Source organism: Rhinoraja longicauda, chromosome 6 (genome assembly GCF_053455715.1).
Source record: "Rhinoraja longicauda isolate Sanriku21f chromosome 6, sRhiLon1.1, whole genome shotgun sequence".
In the NCBI taxonomy this organism is placed as follows: domain Eukaryota; kingdom Metazoa; phylum Chordata; class Chondrichthyes; order Rajiformes; family Arhynchobatidae; genus Rhinoraja; species Rhinoraja longicauda.
Genome location: NC_135958.1, coordinates 12,657,824 through 12,679,086, shown reverse-complemented (window position 1 = coordinate 12,679,086; position 21,263 = coordinate 12,657,824). Strand labels below are relative to the sequence as shown.

The 21,263-nt window shown below is 42.2% G+C and overlaps 2 protein-coding genes across 5 annotated transcripts in view; one reads left to right on the top strand and one right to left on the bottom strand.

Moving 5' to 3' along the window:
• Nucleotides 1-872: 872 nt before the first annotated feature.
• On the bottom strand, nucleotides 873-11,205 carry marveld3 (MARVEL domain containing 3). Its single transcript, XM_078401660.1, has 4 exons — nucleotides 11,072-11,205; nucleotides 7,510-7,967; nucleotides 5,299-5,429; nucleotides 873-1,822 (listed from the first exon to the last, which is right to left on the bottom strand). Exons 2-4 carry the CDS (start codon nucleotides 7,962-7,964, stop codon nucleotides 1,197-1,199), a joined length of 1,212 nt encoding a protein of 403 aa, XP_078257786.1. The 5' UTR covers nucleotides 7,965-7,967; nucleotides 11,072-11,205; the 3' UTR covers nucleotides 873-1,196.
• A 7,119-nt stretch (nucleotides 11,206-18,324) lies between these two features.
• cep89 (centrosomal protein 89) overlaps nucleotides 18,325-21,263 on the top strand; it is a 60,980-nt gene continuing 58,041 nt past the window's right edge. For all 4 annotated transcript variants that reach the window (XM_078401659.1, XM_078401658.1, XM_078401656.1 and 1 more), the window contains exons 1-2: nucleotides 18,325-18,846; nucleotides 20,490-20,596. In XM_078401659.1, the coding sequence (XP_078257785.1) occupies nucleotides 18,808-18,846; nucleotides 20,490-20,596 (146 nt within the window). In that variant the 5' untranslated portion in view covers nucleotides 18,325-18,807. The remainder of the gene's footprint in view (nucleotides 18,847-20,489; nucleotides 20,597-21,263) is intronic.

Here is a 21,263-nt window from a genome sequence, read left to right as displayed (position 1 = left end):
ATTAATATGTTCTTTAATAATGTTAAAAATATTGTATTTTGTCACCCAGATTACAAAATATAAAGAAAATACTTTTCAGAAATACATGGCATAAGATATAAAAGAATGCTGTCATCAATTTGTTTCATGTTTATTGGTTCTAGGAGCAGAATAAGGCCATTCAGCCCATCAAGTCTACTCTGCCATTCAATTATGGCTGATCTATCTTTCCCTCTCAACCCCATTCTCCAGCCTTACTAATCAAGAATCTGTCAATCTCTGCCTTAAAAGTATGCATTGACTTGGGCTCAACAACTGTCTGTGACAATGAATTTCACAAATTCACCACCATCTGACGAATGAAATTCCTTCTCATCTTTCTAAAAGTATGTCATTTTATTCTGAGGCTATGGCCTCTGGTCCTAAACTCTCCCACTAGTGGAAACATCCTCTCCACATTCACTCTATCCAGGCCTTTCACTTCTCAGTAAGTTTCAATGAGGTCCCCCCCGTCCCCCCCCTCATCCTTCTAAACTCCAGTGAGTACAGGTCCAGTGCCTTCAATTGCTCATCATATGTGAACCCAGGTATTCCTGGGATAATTCTTGTAAACCTCCTCTGGACCCTCTCCAATGCCAGCACATCCTTCCTGAGATTATGGGGCCCAAAACTGCTCACAATACTCCAAATGCTATCTATAATGTAAAATGAAATCAAAAATGTATGGGTTAAGGATATAGGTTAAGGTACTACTTAAGAAATAAAAGATCCACCTTGCTTTTCCACTGGTTAAGCAAAGATATGGTGCAGATAATCTGTGGTGAAAACATAATTACATATCAAAAGATCATCTAACTGCAATTATCAGAAGGAAACAAATAAAAGGACCCATCTGATGTTGGGGTTGTTTATTTCTTGTCTTTAAACATTAGTTTTAACACAATAAGTCTACAAAATTATTGAACGAATAACTGTAGAAAATTCAGATGATGGTATTACTATTTCCCTTTATGTTAATATCTACCAATGCCATCTCTTGAGATAAAGGAGGAAGACAGTCACATCATATTTATTTTTGGAAGGAAAATGTGACTATTTACGACAAAATGTAAATAATTTTACTGCTTCAGTTTAGCTTCTCACTATATCCCACTATAACAGTGATTTCCTTAATTGTTATGAAACAACCTATGTGTGAGTAGAGATGATTTGAACCCTTAAACATCAATCCCGTTCGCATAATCATCTTCTTCTTTGGATCCCTTTAATCTTCTAACCTTTTTAAATGCCAAAATTGCTGCTACTGCATTGAGCAAATATACAATGACAGCTAGGCAGCCACACAGACCACCAACAATGTCAGCACCATGCAGACTACAGTTAAACCCTTCATAGCCTTTACTTTTGTACCTGCGCTCCCTCTCTTTACACACTTGTGAATTGTAGCCCTCAATCAGGTGTTGAAAATAAAAATAAACAGCAGGTATATAACCGAGTGCTATCACTATATCCAGGCCACATTCACCAATCATCAAGAACGGAAATCGCCACGGTATCCGAGCGAGGCCTAATAGCAGCAAAAAGCATGCCAGAGACATCAACGCCCCGCTGTAAGCCATTGTGGCAACGACTACAGGCAGCTTTAAATCATAAAACGCAATATCCAATTCTTTTACTGCTTCAGCTTCTGCTCCTTGAAATCCACTATAAGCTGATCCAAATGTGTAGTAGAAGAGACTTCCTTGGGCGGAGAGATCTGTGTAACCACCAGTACCACTGTAGGAGATTCCCCCACACACCAGAATCAAAAGATTCAGCAACACCTCCAGCAACTGACAGAGACCTGCAACAAAACAGTCATATATTATTTAATTGTCAAGATGTAAACTTTAAACTCTTTCATCTTCAGAAATAACTTGGAATATTGCGGAAAACAACTTTGGAGAAAGTGAAATGAAGCACAATCTATTGAGAATATTTACCTAAATTGCTTCAAGTGTGAATGTGCATGTCAGACTAAAGAAAATCTCAAGGTTTTTTATACCTACATTAAAGACAAGAGGGCAACCAGGGAGAAGGTAGGAGCGCTCAAGGATAAAGGAGGGAATTTGTCTTTAGACTCAGGGGATTTAAACAAAGTACTAAATGAGTACTTTGCATCTGTTTTCACCAAGGAGATGAACATGGAGGACAGTGAGATCAATGTGGAGGATACCAATATGTAACGGCAGTTTCACATTAAAGAGGAGGTGGTGGAGCTCATGAAGGTGGATAAATCCCCATGGCCTGATATGATCTATCCCAGGTTATTGAGAGGCAAGCGAGGAGATCACGGGAGCTGTGACAAAGATCTTTGCATCTTCTCCAGTCACAGGCAATGTCTTGGATGACTGGAGAGTAGCTATTGTTAATCCACTGTTTAAAAAGCGGAAGTAGAGAATCCACGGATGGTTTATGGACTGAAAGGTTTAGAGGGATATGGGCTAAGCACAAGCAGGTAGGAGTATTGTCAATAGGGCAGCTTGGTCAACATAGACTAGTTGGGCCAAAGGGCTTGATTCTGTGCTGTATGACTCTATAACTCTATCTAATGTTAAACTCTTGTCATAAAAATACAGGCAACTTTCATACCAAGATTGTAATTAACAAATAGTTTGGTGGTTGGTTCATGAGCTATCACAAAATTATGATCCAAAATGGGGCACGGAAATAATTACTCCACCAAGCTAGTCAGCCAAGGCAAAACAGATATTCCCAGCACTTGAGACCTATTCCTCTAGGCAGAAAACTGCTATTGTTGTGAATAGTTTATGATTAATATCTGGGAGTAATTCGGAAGATGCAGGATCTTTATCCCACAGAGGAAGAAACATACTAAAGGGCGAATGAGGCAAACGTGGTTGGCAAAATAAGTCAATGACAGCATAAAAGCAAATGAGAAGGCTTATATGGGCCATTCTTAATCACATGTGTGAACAAAAATATGAAAAATTGTGGAATACATCTCTTCTAATTCTGAAAGCATTACAGGTATATTGTTTTGTACTGTATTTATAACTTATATATGTCGAAGTTTAACAAGTGAATTTTTTATATTTTATGCTAACAATGTTTGTTTATGGTCAGAGGTCAAATATGACTGGTCACGTGTGTGCCCTCATGAATGTGGGTCTCTGATGATGCTGGCTGCCTTTTTAAGGCAGCAACTCCGATAAATCCCTTCGATGGTGGGGAGGTCAGTTGGTGATGGACTGGGCAATGTTCCTCCTCACAGCTCACACTGCCACTCAGCTTTGTGTCATCCGCAAATGTGGAGTTGGATAAACAACATCCACTGACTCTCGCTTTAGGGAATGCAGAGGCATTAGTAGTGATCTTTCAAGAATGACTCGAGTCAGGAATGGTTCCAGTGCACTGGAAAATCAGAACTGTAACTCCACTGTTTAAGAGGGAAGTGAGGCAAAAGAAAGGAAGTTATGGGCCAGTTTGCCAGACTTCAGTGGTTGGTAAGATTTTGGAGTCCGTTATTAAGGCTTAGGGTTTGGGGTACGTAAGCACATGATAAAATAGGCAGAAATCATCATGGTTTTGTTAAGGGGAGATGTTACAATAGACAATAGGTGCAGGAGTAGGCCATTCGGCCCTTCGAGCCAGCACCGCCATTCAATGTGATCATGGCTGATCATTCTCAATCAGTACCCCGTTCCTGCCTTCTCCCCATACCCCCTGACTCCGCTATCCTTAAGAGCTCTATCTAGCTCTCTCTTGAATGCATTCAGAGAATTGGCCTCCACTGCCTTCTGAGGCAGAGAATTCCACAGATTCACAACTCTCTGACTGAAAAGGTTTTTCCTCATCTCCGTTCTAAATGGCCTACCCCTTATTCTTAAACTGTGGCCCCTTGTTCTGGACTCTCCCAAAATTGGGAACATGTTTTCTGCCTCTAACGTGTCCAACCCCTTAATAATCTTATACGTTTCAATAAGATCCCCTCTCATCCTTCTAAATTCCAGTGTATACAAGCCTAGTCGCTCCAGTCTTTCAACATATGACAGTCCCGACATTCCGGGAATTAACCTAGTAAACCTACGCTGCACGCCCTCAATAGCAAGACAAGTTACCTGACAAATCTGTTGGAATTCTTTGAGGAAGTAACAAGCAGGATTAACAAAGGAGAGTCAGTGGATTACTTGGATTTTCAGAAGGTCTTGGATAAAGTGCCACATGTGAGGTTGTTAAACAAGATACAAGCCCATGGTATTAGAGGCAAGTTACTACGGTGGATAGAAGATTGGATGACCGGCAGAAAGGCAAAGAGCGGTAATAAGTAGGACCTTTTCTGGTTGGCTGCTAGTGACTAGTGGCATTCCGCAGGGGTCGGAGTTACATCCATTTCTTTTCACATTTAATTGATTAGGATGAATTAATTGATGGCTTTGTGGCCACGTTTACGGATGATACGAAGACAGGGGGAAGCGTAGATAGTGTCAAGGGTGTCTGCAGAAGGACTTGGATAGGTTGGGAGAGTAGGTAAATTGAATGTATCGTAGCAAAGGAATAATGGCATCAACTATTTTATAAATGGGGAGAAGATTCAGAAATCGGAGGTGCAAAAAGACTTGGGAGTGCTGGTATAGGATTCCCAAAAGGTTAATTTGCTGGTTGTGAGCAGGAGGGAAGGCAAATACAAGTTCGCATTCATTTCGAGAGGACTAGAATATAAAGGCAAGGATGCAATACAGAGGTTTTATAAGGTGCTGGTCAGACCACATTTGGAATATTGTGAACAGTTTTGGGCCCCATATCCAAGGAAGGATGTGTGGGCATTGGAGAGGGTCCAGAGGAGGTTTACGGCAATGATCCTGGGGATGATTGGGTTCACGAATGGAGTGTTTGACGGCTCTGGGCCTGTACAAGCAAGAGTTTAGAGGATTGAGGGGGGATCTCATTGAAACTTACCGAATAACGAAAGGCCCAGATGGATGTGGAAAGGAAGTTTCCACTAGTGGAAGAGACTATAACCAGGGAATACAGGCTCAGTATAAAAGCACGTACCTTTAGAAAGGAGATGAGGACAGATTTATTTCGCTATAGGGTGGTGAATCTGTGGAATTCATTGCCATAGATGGCTGTGGACGCCGTCATTGGGTATTTTTAAAGTGGAGATTGATAGGTTCATAATTAGCAAAAGCAAAGGTTAAAAGGAAAAAAATAGATCAGCCATGACCAAATGGCAGAGCAGACTCAATGGGCCAAATGGCCTAATTCTGCACCAGTGTTTTATGATCTTATGATCTAAATCTACTCTTGCTACCTTACCTCGATTTGTGCAGAGGTAACGAAACCTGTGACAGTTTAAAATTTCTTCTGACTCTTCATGCTTGAAGTAATGCATCTCAGATCTTTTATCTTCGGATATTACATATTCAGGTGATACCTCTTCAGCATAGCTATTAAGAAGAATAAAATGTTTGTTCTATTGTAGTCTGGAAAATTCTTTATTAAGTAAATTATGTAGTAAAACTATTCCACAGACATTGGCTATAAAATGTGACCATCTATAAATAATACATAAATTGGTATAAAAAGACCTAGAATTTAATGTTAGTCCACATGTTGGCATGGTGACTGTTACATCATAGCTGGAGGAAATAACTGATAGTAGTTAAATTATTATTTAATTAAATTGAGGATTTAATGTTCAGCACGTTTTCAACAAGTATTATGAACCTATAACTTTTATTTTGCCAGATAGCCCCGTAAAGGATCTTACCAAAGTTCAAAATAAATTATGCCTTTTATACTTCTGTTTCCCAGAGATTCTTTGAGGGGAAATACAAAATGAATTCTGCGTGGAGGTATTGTTTTCATTAACTTCACACTGAAGACATTGTACAGTATCAGACTCTTGCAGGCCTTTACCCCTCTGCCCAACCTACAACTTTCATCAACGTGAGATGCAACTCTGTCATAGGATTTCTTTCCATTTTTTGACAGATTTAAGATGGAAGGTAAGGTCAGAGAGCAAAGTTATTTCAGAAAATATCATGTTTTGTTTTTTGGATTTTAAGTACTTAACATGCATGTGCTACGCAAAGAACTCAGTTCTGCTGTCTTTCATTATGACACTAAAGTGGGTGGTATTGTAGATAGCGAAGATGGTTATCCAAGGTTACAGCAGGATCTTGATCAGTTCGGTAAGTGAACAGGAATGGTTAATGGAGTTTAACGCAGATAAATGTGAGGTGTTGCATTTTGTGAAGTCTAACCGGGGCAGGTCCTTCACAGTAAATGACGGCTCCATACACCCACCACCCTCTTGTGAAAAAGTTGCCCCTCAGATTCTTATTAAATCTTAATACACACGAAATTTAGCAGGATGAGAGGAGATCTTATCGAAACGTATAAGATTATTAAGGGGTTGGACACATTAGAGGCAGGAAACATGTTCCCAATGTTGGGGGAGTCCAGAACAAGGGGCCACAGTTTAAGAATAAGGGGTAGGACATTTAGAACTGAGATGAGGAAAAACTTTTTCAGTCAGAGAGTTGTGAATCTGTGGAATTCTCTGCCTCAGAAGGCAGTGGAGGCCAATTCTCTGAGTGCATTCAAGAGAGAGCTGGATAGATCTCTTAAAGATAGCGGAGTCAGGGGGTGTGGAGAGAAGGCAGGAACGGGGTACTGATTGAGAATGATCAGCCATGATCACATTGAATGGCGGTGCTGGCTCGAAGGGCCGAATGGCCTCCTCCTGCACCTATTGTCTATTGTCTCTGGGTAGTGTTGTAGAGCAGATGATTCCAGGAGCATAGTGGTGTCACAGGTAGATAAGGTGGTCAAGAAAGCTTTCGGCACATTGGCCTTCATCAGTCAGGGTGTAGAGTATATAAGTTGGGATGTTATATTACAGCTGCACAAGACAGCATGGTGAGGCTACAGTTGGAGTATTGTGTTCCGTTTTGGTCACCCTGCTATAAGAAAGATGCTGTTCTGGAAAGAGTGCAGAAAAGATTTATGAGGATTTTGCCAGAACTAGAGGGCCTGAGCTATATGGAGAGGTTGGATAGGCTACGAATGTATCCCTTGGAGCGTAACAGGTTGAAACTTGATCTTATAGAGGTGCATAAAATTATGAGGGGAACAGATAGGGTAGATGCAGAATAGAGGAATCAAGAACCTGAGGCCATAGGTTTAAGGTGAGAGGGAAAAGATTTAATAGGAATCTGAGGGGCAACTTTTTCACAAGAGGGTGGTGGGTGTATGGAGCGAGCTGCCGGAGGAGCTAGTTAAGACAGAAACTATAGCACATTTAAAGGACTTTTGTTCAGGTAGATGGATAGGAGATGTTTAGGGGGAGATGGGCCAAAGTGGGTAGGTGAAACTAGTGTAGATGAGACACCTTGGTCAACATGGACAAGATGGGCTGAAGGGCCTGTTTTCATGCTGTATGACTAAATATTTCACCAACTCAAATTGAACAATATTTTAACCACCAATTACTTTTCTCCAAAATTTATGTAAGCATCTTACTTTTTATGCCTGTAGGTATCTTGACCATCATCTGGCGAATTAATTTCTTTTACATTTTTGTAACTTGGCGGCGGGCTACTACGTGAAACATTTTCATGTGTTCGTGAATGATGTTTCATTTCATTTTTGTAGTGATGGTCTCGATTCTCCCTTTTATGATATTCCCTCTCCATTTGGTGCTGGTCCTCCCTTGTATGATGTCCATGATTGTGGACATCTCTGATTCGAGATCTTTTCTCGTCTGATAATTCTCTCCTTGCATCTCTTTCTGGATCCCTATGTTGTTTGGAGTAATCTCTTCCTTCGTTGTTTCTGCTGCCATCGCCATGATTTTTGCGAGGACGGGAATGATTGTTATGACGTCGATGATCGCGGTGGTGTTCTTTCTTAGGATTATCTTGTTCACTTAGCTTTTTGTCAGCCTTGTTTTCTTCGTAGTTTGTTGACTGGGCCATTGCCTGTTGAAATAATTAAAAATCACTACAAAGCACTTTGTTCATTATGCACACTAAGAAAATTGTCACATTAAGGATTAGAATTACTCACAGGGGGCAATTTACAGTTTTTTGAAGATAATTAACATAATCTCAATTGCTATAACAATGGAACACTAAAATTCTGATAGGTTGGAAGGATCAGCATGTGAATAAGACAATGATGTTTCCCACACCCCTTTTAAACTCACCTGGACTCATCATGTTTCCATTATATTCACATGGAGCCCATTTCAATGCTCATTTGAAAATCACCAAGGTCCATGCCGTGGTCCATTTAAACTCATTGGAGCACAGTTCCCACACAACTTTTCAAGTCGCAGGACCCCGACGTAGACAGGAATTACAGGTACAAATTTCACAAAGCCATCAGGGATACCAAGTTAGTCAATTACAAACCAAGCTGGAGTCTCAGTATAAGTACATAGACATCTGATATAGAACATACAACAGTACAGCACAGGAACAGTCCCTTTGGCCCATAATGTTTGTGCTGAACATGATGCTAAGGCAAACTCTTATCTACCTGCACATAATCTATATCCCTCCATTCCCTGCATATCCATATGTCCATCCAAATGTCTCTTAAATGGCACTATCATACCTGCCTCAGCCACCAACCCCAGCAACTAAGACCTCAGGTATTTGATTTTTATCACCAGATCGCGGAGTCAAGGGATATGGGGAGAAGGCAGGAATGGGGTACAGATTGTGGATGATCAGCCATGATCACAGTGAATGGCGATGCTGGCGCGAAGGGCTGAATGGCCTCCTCCTGCACCTATTGTCTATTTTTCCATCCTGGGAAAAAAGGTTCTATCTCCCCTATCTATGTCTCTCATAATTTTAAACACTTCTATCAGGGCTCCCAGAGCAAACAATCCAAGTCTGTCGAACTTCTCCCTGTAGTTAATACCTTCTAATCCAAGCATCAGTCTGGTAGACCTCCTCTGTACACTTTCCAAAGCTTCCATATCCTTCCTGTAATATGCTGACCAGAACTGCACGCAATACTCCAAATGCAGGCTTACCAAAGTCCTATAAAGTTGCAACATGATCTCCTGACTCTTATATTCAATGCTCCGAACAATGAAGGCAAGCATATGATATGTCTTCTTTAGAGTCATAGAATCATCGTGTCATACAGCACTTTTTCTGTAACTGTGGTACTGTAATCAGCGCTCGGTTTCTTTTGTCATTTGCCCTACCCATTGCACTCATGTGTGCTATGATGTGGCTGCAATACAAAGTTTTCCACTCACTGTACACGTGACAATAATAAACCAATACCTTTTAAAAACATCAGAACCTGTGCTTCCTTTAAACTCAAAAGATTTTGTTTCCCATGTTCTCGTTAAACTTTTAAACTTAAAATTTTACTATATTATTGTATAACCTAACCCAAAAAGGTGAATTAAATGTGTGTTAGATTATTAATAGAAGTAACAGAAAAACATAGAAAATAGGTGCAGAAGTAAGCCATTCAGCCCTTCGAGCCAGCAACGCCATTCAATATGATCATGGCTGATCATCCAAAATCAATTCCCCGTTCCTGCTTTTTTCCCATATCCCATATCAGTAACATCTCATTGTCCAGAAAATTTGCAATCCGGCACCACCAATGTCCTGAAGGTAGCGGATTATCGGAGTTTCACTTAGTATGAGTCTGACACCCAGAGGTGTGCAGCGAAATGATCGCCAAGCCGATATAGTCTTGCCGATATATAGTAGTCCACACCTGGAACAGCGGATACAGTAGATGAGGTTGGAGGAGGTGCAAGTGAACCTCTGCCTCACCTGAAAATACTGTCGGGATCCTTGGACAGAACAAAGGGAGGAGGTATAGCGACAGGTGTTGCATCTCCTGCGGTTGCAGGGGAAAGTACCTGGCGAGGGGGTGGTTGGGTGGGAAGGGACGAGTTAACCAGGGAGTTGCGGAGGGAACGGTCTCTGCAGAAGGTGGAAAGGGGTGGAGATGGGAAGATGTGGCTAGTGGTGGGATCCTGATGGAGGTGGCGAAGATGTCAGAGGATGATGTGCTGTATGTGCGGAAAACACTTAATTGTCGGTGATCACATCGTAATCCAATATTTAGTTCAATATATGTAACATTATCACCTTACACAGTTATCTCCACCTTTACATTTTTTAATGGATTATTGTCCGCCTAAACCTACCTGATTTGCCAGTTGCTAAACACTTTAACTTCACCTCCCATTCCCACACTGACCTCCTCCATTGTCAGTGAGGCTAAATGCAAACTGGAGGAACAGCATCTCATATTTCGCTTGGGCAGTGGCATGAATATTGATTTATCTCACTTCAGGTAGCCCCGGCATTCCCTCTCTCTCTATCCCTCCCCCACCCAAGTCACACCAGCTTCTCATTTTCACCCTACAAACAGCCTTTGTTATCGTTACTTTATTGCATAATCTTTCATTCATTGTTCTTTATCTCTCCACATCACCGTCTATATCTCTCGTTTGCCTAATCCCGTACCAGTCTGAAGAAGGGTCTCGACCCGAAACGTCACCCATTCCTTCTCTCCAGAGGCGCCGCCTGTCCCGCTGAGTTACTCCAGCACTTTGGGACACAATGAATGTGCTGCTCACCATGTTAAGAGCCTCCTGCATTGGTAATTAAATTCTTCAACAAAACTGGTTCAGCGACTATTTTTTTTTAACTCGCCAGGAAGTGTATATATATATATATATATATATATATATATATATAGGCTGCTCAGAATACTGAATATGTTTTAAAAAGTACATGTTGGAATTCTTAAACTTAAAAAGAAATGAAAATGCTGGCAAGTAAAGCAGCATTAGTGGAAAGAAAATGAGTTATTCTTCCTATTTTAACGTAGGCTTCTGTTAACTATTTCTCTTTCCGAATGCTGCCTGGTCTCCCTGGCGATTCCAGCATTTTTTCTTTGTTTCCACTGAGAATACGACTCGGTTAATCCTGTTTACACGAGTACTATTTGTTCGAAAGTTAAAACGCTGTAGAACGTTACCGCCAACAAGTGACCAAAGAAGAAGCATTGAAGTTATTTCATACCAAAGTACCTAAGAGTTGGTGCGGTCTGATTACAGCCTACGGCATCTGTCCACGAACGGCAGAAACTGACCCAATCCACGTCCCAAGCAATGGAAAACTCTTCCCAGTCCGGAGAATTGTTTGAACGATCCGAGGTCGTGCTGTTAGTTGATCGTCATCTAAAAATGTGGACCACACCAAATATTTGGAAATCTGACACCACAACACCTGACCGAAACTCGCCCAGGAGAAACTCCTCAACATACCTGAATGACAATGAGCCTTCAACAAAGCAACGTCCAGCCCATGAAGATGGCCACTGACCGAGAAATCTTGTGGGGAAAGTACTTACTTAGTTTGCACCTGGAATCACAACGCAAGCGCCCAGCCCAAGCTAAAAATAGAGGGAAAATAAAAATACCAATATGTCCGCAGTTGATTTTGTCTTATAACTAACTTTTGCGGTTTTAATGAAAATCGTAGCCGTATCTGTGAAAACTACTCAAACTGATGTGCTTACGTTTCGGCGTTTCTATAGCAGCGCCGGCTCATCTTCCCACTTCCAGAAGCCAGGTCCCTCCCTCGTAGTGAAACGTGCTTTCACTTTGAAAAGCATATTTCTCAAAGGTGATCGATGGATCAAACGTCGCCCATTCCTTCTCTCCCGAGATGCTGCCTGACCTGCTGAGTTACTCCAGCATTTTGTGAATAAATACCTTCGATTTGTACCAGCATCTGCAGTTATTTTCTTATACTATGGGTCAAAGGTGATTGGAAGATTTAAAGAATATATATATATATATATATATATAGGTTAACTTGGAGTATTACATTCAGAATAAACCAAAGCAAAATTCGCAAAATGGAACTTCTGATCCCAGGAATGAGTGGTGTGACATATTCAGAAGGGTGAGGGGGGGACCTCATTGAAACTTACTGAATAGTGAAAGTCTTGGATAGAGTGTATGTGGAGAGGATGTTTCCACTAGTGGGAGAGTCTAGGACCAGTCATAGCCTCAGAATTAAAGGAATTACGAGGGAGATGAGAGGATTTTATTTAGTCAGAGGGTGGTATTCATTGCCACAGAAAGCTGTGGAAACCAAGTTAATGGATATAAGTCAATGGAAGCAGATATAGATAGATTATTGATTAGTACGGGTGTCAGACTTATAGGGAGAAGATAGGAGAGTAGGGTTGAAGGGGAAAGTTAGATCAGCCATGAATGAATGGCAGAGTACACTTGATAGGCCAGATGGCCTAATTCTATCACTTATGAACATGGATAGATATTGAGTAATTTTGAAATAATGAGCGAGGAATACACCATTATATACTTCCAGATGTGGGCAAAAGACAACAATGATTTTAGAGACAATTATTCTTCCACAGAAGCTGCCTAACTGCTGAGTTCCTCCAACACTATGTGTTTTGCTGTGATGCATCAATGTAATGAATAAACTAAGATTGGCCAATAGTCTTTCATCAGTCCAAATATCTTGATCTAAACATAGCTTGAGACATTACATCAATTAGGAAATAATATTGGGATTTTAATTTCCACAGAGATGTTCATGTTTATGTTTACTTCTCCAGGTTCACTGACAGTCGCCCAATTATACCTAACTTTGATTTGCTAAGTATGATCTTTAGCCAGCTTATATTTTTTAATTCTTGGAATTTTCTGGATGTCAAGATGTTTCTCCATTGGACCACACCTTGTGATGACATTACTGCATTTCTGATCTACCACTTAGTTGTTAAGGATCATAAAACAGTACAGCACAGGAACAGGCCCTTCAGACCATATTATCAATATAAATGACACATCTGCCTACACATGGTCTAGATTCCTCAATGATATAACGGTTCATATAAATGTCCAAATGCCTCTTAAACATTCATATTGTATCTGTTTTCATCCATTTAAAGTAAACTTATAAAGCCTACAATGGGTCCCACACCATTGCAACTGTTTGCTAAACATTTGACAGTTCCACTGTCTTTCACATTGAACTATGGCATTGCATCTCACCATGGATTCACTCTCATGGTACCTAGTCCATTTCTCCAATATCTCTGGATCTTCTGGTGACCTCCAACTTTGTTACAATTACTTTATACAACAATCGATTCTAGAAATCTTACTTTTTCCAATGGAAATGCCTCCAGTAGTACATTATTACACTTTGCAAATGGCTTTGGCATTCAGCAGGCTTCTGCACATACTTCCCCCTTGTACAGAGTCCCCCTTGTCCTTACCTTTCAACCCATGAACCGTCGCATATAACACATAATCCCCTGACATTTTCGCCACCTCCACCACTAGCCACATCTTCTCAACTCCACCCCTTTCCGCTTTCCACAGAGACCGTTCCCTCCGCAACTCACTGGTTAACTCATCCTTTCCCACCCAAACTGCCCCCTCCCCAGGTACCTTCTCCAGCAATCGCAGGAGATGCAACACCTGTCCTTATACCTCCTCCCTTGACTCTGTCCAGGGACCCCGACAGTTCTTTCAGGTTAGGCAGAGGTTTACGCACCTCCTCCAAACTTATCTATCGTTTCCGTTGTTCAAGGTGTGAACTCTTATACACTGGCAAGACCAAACATAGACTGGGCGATCGTTTCACTGAACACCTTTGCTCAGTCCGCCTGGGCCAACCTGATCTCCGGGTTGCCAAACACTTTAATTTCCCTTCCCATTCCCACACTGACCTTTCTGTCCTGGCCCTTCTCCATTGTCAGAGTCAGACCAAATGCAAATTGGAGGAACAACATCTCATATTTCGCTTGTCAGAGAGGCAGGCATAGCTGGAGCCCATGTGAGTGCCCATCGCTATGCTTTTGATTTGGAGATTCTATTCTATCTGCCTTCACCACCATCCCCGCCAGCATATTCCATGCATTTACGCCTCTCTGTATAAACAAACTTGCCCCACACATCTTTCTTCACCCCTCTCATCTTAAAGCTATGCCCTCTAGTGTTGGACATTTCCACATTTGGGGAAAAAAGTTTCCCACTGTCTACCCTATCTATGCCTCTCATCATTTCACGGACTTTTATTAAATCTTTCTCTTCAAGAGAAAACAATTCATCTGCCCAACCTCTCCTTGCAGCTACTACCCACCAATCCAGGCATCATCCTGATAAACCTCTTCTGCATCCACTCCAAAGCCTCCGCATTCTTCCAGTATTGGGGCAACCAGACTGCAGGCAAAACTCCAAATACAGCCTATCTAAAGTTCTATACTGCAACATGACTTCTTGTCTCTTCTACTCAATACCACAACCAATGACGCCAAGCATATTGTACGCCTTCATTAAGTGTTAATTGTCTTGTACATTTTTCCCTTGCATTCAATTCCCGAAGTGTAAACCTCATACTTGCTTGGACTAACTCCATCTGATATTTCTCTGCCCATATCTATAGCTGATCTATATCCTGCTGTACAGTTTGGCAGACTTCCTCACAGTTCACTGTCCCAGCAATTTTGTTATCATCTGCAAACCTACTAACCAACCCATCTACATTTATGTCCAAGTCATTTATATAAATATCACAAACAACAGAGGGCCCAGCACAGATCAGTCTGAAGAAGGGTCTCGACCCGAAACGTCACCCATTCCTTCTCTCCAAAGATGCTGCCTGACCCGCTGAGTTACTCCAGCATTTTGTGATACCTTCGATCTCTCCATGGAATCTTTGTCCATGCCACGAAATTAAATATTTATCAAAAGTCGTAAATAACATGCCATATACCTGCAACCTTCTACTCCATTTGACATGGTTCAAAACACATTTTCTTCAATATCCAGTTGGTGAGACTGGCCCTATCTAGTTCTAATCTCTTTTCATTTCTTTCCAAACAATCATATCCAGACAATCACCAGGAAGGCTTCACACTTACATTCTGACTTTTAGAAAATTCCAACAATCTTCTTTGGTGGACTCCTTTTTCTCATCTATATTCTTCTTCTTGCCGATAATTTAAAATATGTATGCTGGTTCTATCCAGCCGTCTACTGTTTGACATCGTGTACAGGATAAGCAGAAATGTCATTTGATTACATTGTTGGATGTCAATGGAACCAATGGTTTCAAGGTCCATTATTTACCTACCAATTTCACTCCCGTTCGAGCACCTGGAGTGTGGTGTGCAAACCCTTCATAATCTTGATGTGGTTAGTTCTGAAATGTGCCTCTCTATTACTCTTCCAATACCACACATTGTCTCGGTAGCATGGCTTGACTCCATTTCTGTCTCACTTCTTCAACTCTGATTCTTTGTCAAAGTTGTTTCTCCTCTTGCTTTCCGCCTGCTCCTGTCCCATTGAAATGATTTCCATGTACCTTGGAATCCAATCTCTCCCGACCTCTGTCCAAGATACCTCACACGTCCTTTGTCTCTTTAATGTCTCTCCTCTTTCTTTTTGTCAAACGTTGCATAAAATTTCGTTGCCATGTGAAAAGTAATACTTATAATCATAACAATTCCAGTGCTCTGCAGCCTGACTTCACATTATCTACACTACATAAATTTAAGTTCATCCAAATATTTGCTCTCAATTTTGCAACGTGAAACGTCACCCATTCCCTCTCTCCCAGATGCTGCCTGACCTGCTGAGTTACTCCAGCATTTTGTGATAGTCAAATGTTGTTATCTTCTTATATCACCAGGTGTCACATTTCTTTGATAATACTCCCGTGAAGCCTTTTTGAAGTTGTAATGCTTTGGTCATATGCTATCTGCTTTCCTCCCAATATGTACAACTTGCCTCATCACATCATATGCTGAATATTGTAATGTCTTCTGGCCTTCTCCATATTTTATCATGGTTTCTCTTTTCATGGTGTCTGCCAATGTTGGTTATATACTTTTAATAAGTAAATCTAAGTGATGACTGCAAGTAAACAGGAATATAGAACCGATGATAGCATGAGATCAGCCATGATCAGCTGGGCAAGTGAGCTGAGGAATAGCTAATGGAGTTTAAGTATGAGGTTCTGCATTTTGACAAGTCAAACCAGGGCACAACATTCACAGTGAATGGTGGGGCACAAGGGAGTGTTGTAGAACAGAGGGATCTAGAAGTACATAATGATCTGAAAATGTTGTGGGTAAATAAGGTGGTGAGGAAGTCTTTTGGCACATAGGCCTTCATCAGTGAGGAATTAAATATTGAAGTTGGGCTTTATGTTGCAGATGTACAAGACTTTGGTGAGGCCGGACAGAGTTTTGTAATAATATATTCCTTTATTCGTCCCACACCGGGGAAATTTACAGTGTTACAGCAGCAAAGTGGATAGCAAGAGAGCAAGAGATGTTGTTCAGTTTTGACCACCCTGCTAGTGGAAAGGTGCTGTTTAGCTGGAAAGGATGAAGAAGGATTTTTAGGATGTTGCCAGGATTCAAGGGGCTGAACTATAAAGAGAGGTTGGACAGGTTAGGACTCTATTCCTTGGAGCACAGGAGGCTGAGGGGCAATCTTAGAGGGTTGTATCAAAACACGAGGGCAATAGATAGGGTGAATGTACACAGTATTTTTCCAATAGGGGAATCAAGAACTAGAGGGCATATTTTAAAGCCGAGAGTGGAAAGATTTAATATGAACTTGATGGTCTACTTTTTCACAGAGGTTAGTGGGAAAATGGAATGAGCTGCCAGATAACAGGTGCAATGACAACATTTAAAAGACATTTGGACAAGTATATGGATTGGAAAGTTTTAGAGAGCTACTAGACCAAATGGACCCGTTGGGCCCAAACCTCTCCTGCATTGGTGCAGCACCCTCTCCTCTCCCATCCCCTTCCCCTCCACTCCATCCCCCTCAACCCCCCTTATCCTCCCTCCTTCCCCCCTCCCTCCACCCCCTCCCTCCCTCGGAGATAGATTTAAACTTTAAAATGTGAATAAATTAAAAAATGTAACACCGATTTCAATGAAACTTCTTCCATTAGCATCAAAGGGACGACGGTAAGGTGGGCCTAAAATTGTCACGCTATCGTGTACCATTTTGGCTGTAGTTCAGGAACAAACAAACAAACAAGTTTTAGTATATAGATGGGGCAAACATGGGTAAATGAAACCAGCTTAGATGCGGTATCTTGGTCACCATGGACTTTTCCCAAAAGGCGTTTCCATGCGATATGATTCCATGGTCTTATTTAGTGGTGGGGTAAGTTCAAGAAGCTGAGTTACTCATCCTCGCTCCTAATTAGTTTCCTTCAAAGAACTACTTTAGATTCCTGTGTATTCTTTTCCATTGCTATACTAAACCTTATGAGAATATGATCGCTATATCCCATGTGTTCAATCATGCTTTCCTTATTTGCTGGAAAAAGTATACAGATCACGAAAGTTTTCTTGAGGTTTTTTAATTTCCTGTATGAAATTACTTCCTGGTTGTTAATTTACCTCGGGGCAGGCCATCTCTGCAACATTCTGCTTATAAATCCTTCCATCTGATTGCAAAGGACTCACTTTGCCCTGACTAGCCTTACTGTCGTTTTTGTTTCTCGCTAGATTACTCTAACATTCCATCTAATTGCTCAACATCAAACTCTACCGTTCACCGACACAAATTCTGGAGTAATTCAGCGGGTCAGGTGTGGGGGGGGGGGTACACGGTGTGGGGGGGACCCGGTGTGGGGGGAGCGCGGGTACCCAGTGTGGGGGAGGGCGGCCGGTGTGGGTGAGTACCCCGTGTGGGGTAGGGGGTACCCGGTGTGGGGTAGGGGGTATCCGGTGTGGGGTAGGGGTACCCGGTGTGGGGGAGGGGGGTACCTGGTGTGGGGGAGGGGGGTACCCAGTGCGGGGAAAGAGGTACCCAGTGTGGGGGAGGGCCCCGTTTGGGGGGTACCCGGTGTGGAGGTACCCCGTGTGAGGGGGTACCCGGTGTGGGGGAAGGGGTACCCGGTGTGGGGGAAGGGGTACCCGGTGTGGGGGTACCCCATGTGGGGGGGGGGGGGGTACCCGGTGTGGGGGAGGGGGTACCCAGTGTGGGGGAGGGCGGCCAGTGTGAGGGGGTACCCCGTGGAGGAGGGGGTACCCGGTGTGGGGAGGGGGGTACCCGGTGTGGGGGGTACCCGGTGTGGGGGAGGGGGGTACCCGGTTTTGGGGAGGGGTGGGGGTACCCGTTGTGGGTTCGGGGGGTCAGGGTTCTCCGGGGTCTCGATTTCCAACAGGCCCCGTTGCTAGGATAATGAACGCGGCCTGTGATTGGGTAACTTGCGGCAGCCGATCCAATGGGGTGAGGTTTCACTGGCGAGTGCCACGGGCCGTCCACAGACGCGGATCCATCAGAGCCCATTCAGGCCTGACCCGCCGAGCTACTCCAGCTGAGTGTCTTCACAGAAGCGGCCCGAGTTCCTCCAGCACCCTATGTCTATCTCCACAGACGCTGCCTGAGCTGAGTTACTCCAGCACTCTGTGTCTGTCTCCACGGACCCTGCCCGAGTTACTCCAGCACTCTGTCTGTCTCCACGGACGCTGCCCGAGTTACTCCAGCACTCTGTCTGTCTCCACAGACGCTGCCCGAGTTACTCCAGCACCCTGTGTCTCTCTCTACAGACGCGGCCCGAGTTTCTCCAGCACTCTGTGTCTCTCTCTACAGATGCTGCCTGAGCCGCTGAGTTACTCCTGCACTCGGTGTCTATCTCCACAGACACTGCCTGAGCCGCCGAGTTACTCCAGCACTCTGTGTCTACCTGCTGTTTAAAAGTTTCGCCAGCGGACTCTGCGTTTCAGCCGCAAAGTTACGAAATGCCGTTTTCATTTAGAAGAAAGGATAACATACCGTTTGTAAGTGAGATCATATTTCGCAAAGTGTTTCTAACTTAAACATACGAGGTCACAGGTTTATCCATTCACTAATTAGGTTCTCTACGGAATCTATGACGAAGAGATTTAAGACATCCTGAACAATTCTGATCAGAAAACAATGGCAATATTATTGTGAATGTTTAAAATACTCTGCATATATATGATTTGCATGCACGATTTTTACAGACTATATTCGGTCAATTATTGTTAAATTGAACGACGCAGCGAGAATTGATTGATGGATGCAGGACCTCGGAGATGCCTTGAATAATTTGGAATGTGTGGCAGAAGATTTAAGAGTTTTAAATTCTGCATTGGATTAGTGATTAGTGAGTCGCTGTTGGACTCCACTTTCTATTTCTGCTCTGTTATTCCCATCATCCAGGTCTCAAAACAACAGTAACAGTGCTGGAAAAATATAAGTTTTAAAGGTCTTGAGAAGCCAGCAAAGATAGCCTCTCAGGCAGCGACTCATAGATAACGTGATTACCAGCAACCAAAAGAATGCTGCAGCATGCCCAGGACATCTAGTTCCTCTTGAGATCTGTTGCACCCCTGGATTTCTCTTCCAGAAAATGTCAGGATGGTTTCACTGAAAATAGAAAATAATTGCAGGAGCTAAATAACCTCAAACTTTCTTAGGGTGGGGAAACTCCATCACTCCTCAAAGAGAAATAAGCGGCTCTCGGGGCATGCTGTAGACAAAAGTCCAAAACAGAACCCTTAATGTATGTGTTAACCACAACTCAAACTTATTGATTATCATAAAAGGCCAGAATGTTTTAACAGATATATTACAATTTTTACTTTGATCATTTAAAATCAATTGAACAATTTGAATTGCTGATTGAATGAAAAATAAAGGTGTTGTTCATAACATTTATGAATTTGAAACTTGCATAGAACTGTACAGAACAGTACAAACTACAGACCCTTTGGTCCGCAATGTTTGCACTGAACATGATGTCAAGTTAAAGTAGAGACAAAATACTGGAGTAACTCAGCGGGTTAGGCAGCATCTCTGAAGAAGGGTCTCGACCCGAAAGGTCACCCATTCCTTTTCTCCAGAGATGCTGCCTGACTCGCTGAGTTATTCCAGCATTTTGTGTCTACCTTCGATTTAAACCAGCATCTGCGGTTCTTTCTTACACATGATGTCAAGTTAAACTGATCTCATTTGCCTTCTCTCTGTCCTACCTTCTCCTTGTAGCTAAAATTCTCTAATCCATTCTGGTTAAAAAGAAATATTGCTGAAGCCTGGTTATTGCAATAGTTTATCATGATTCAATGTTATGTTGACACTGTCATTTGTAATAAGTAAATCTATTTAAAGTTTGTACTGAATTTGACAGCCATTCCAAGAAGTTTTTTAATACGTATTTTGCGTACATGGGTTTGATATGAATGCAATGATGTGCTGGAAAATAGGCATTTCATATCATTTCATTGGGTGCAAGCTGAATGTAAAAGTACTAGTTGTGTGAAATAAGGTCATCTTGAATTGATTTTTGCACTGGAATTTCTTTTCTTTTAATCTTGAAATCTACATTTTTTTTAGTTCTCTGAGATTCCCTGTATTATTCTTGTTATCATTACTAACATTTTTTTGACCATTTGTCTAGAAACACATAGCTCATGGTTTCGTTCCTGCAGCCACCATTGCTCCAAGAGCTGCTGTACCCCGGACACCACCACCTCGTAGTCCCAACTCATCCCCAGAGAGACCAAGGTATGTTGCTTTCATTGTATTTTCCATGCTTGTTCCAAAAATATTAATTCAACAGATTTTGGTTTACAAAAGAGCTTAATTCAACAATTGAGGTCTGTGAGGAGAAACTGGAGAGGCTAGGTCTGTTTTATCTGGAATGAGAAAGGTTAAGACAGAACATGATTGAGGTAAATAAAATTATGAAGGGTCTAGATAGGTTTGGGATAGTTTAGTTTATTATTGTCACGTGTGTTATCCAGTCAAAGAAAAGACTATACATGGTTACAATCAAACCGTTCACAGTTTACAGAGAAAAGATAAAGGGTACAATATTTGGTGCAAGATAAAGTCTGATTAAAGATAGTTCAATGAGGGGCTCCAATGAAGTAGATAGGAGGTCAGGACCACACTCCAGCTGATGAGAGGACAGTTCAGTTGCCTGAATACAGGCAGGAAGAAACTTCCTTGAATCTGGAGGTATGTGTTTTCAAACCTCTGTACCTTCTGCCCAATGGGCGAGGGGAGAAGAGGGAGTGACCAGGGTGAGATTGGTCCTTGATTATGCTGGTGGCCTTGCCGAGGCATCATGAAGTGTAGATGGAGTCAATGGAGGGGAGGTTGATTTACGTGATGGTCTGGGTTATGTCCACAACACTCTGCAATTTCTTGTGGTCTTTAATGTTACTAT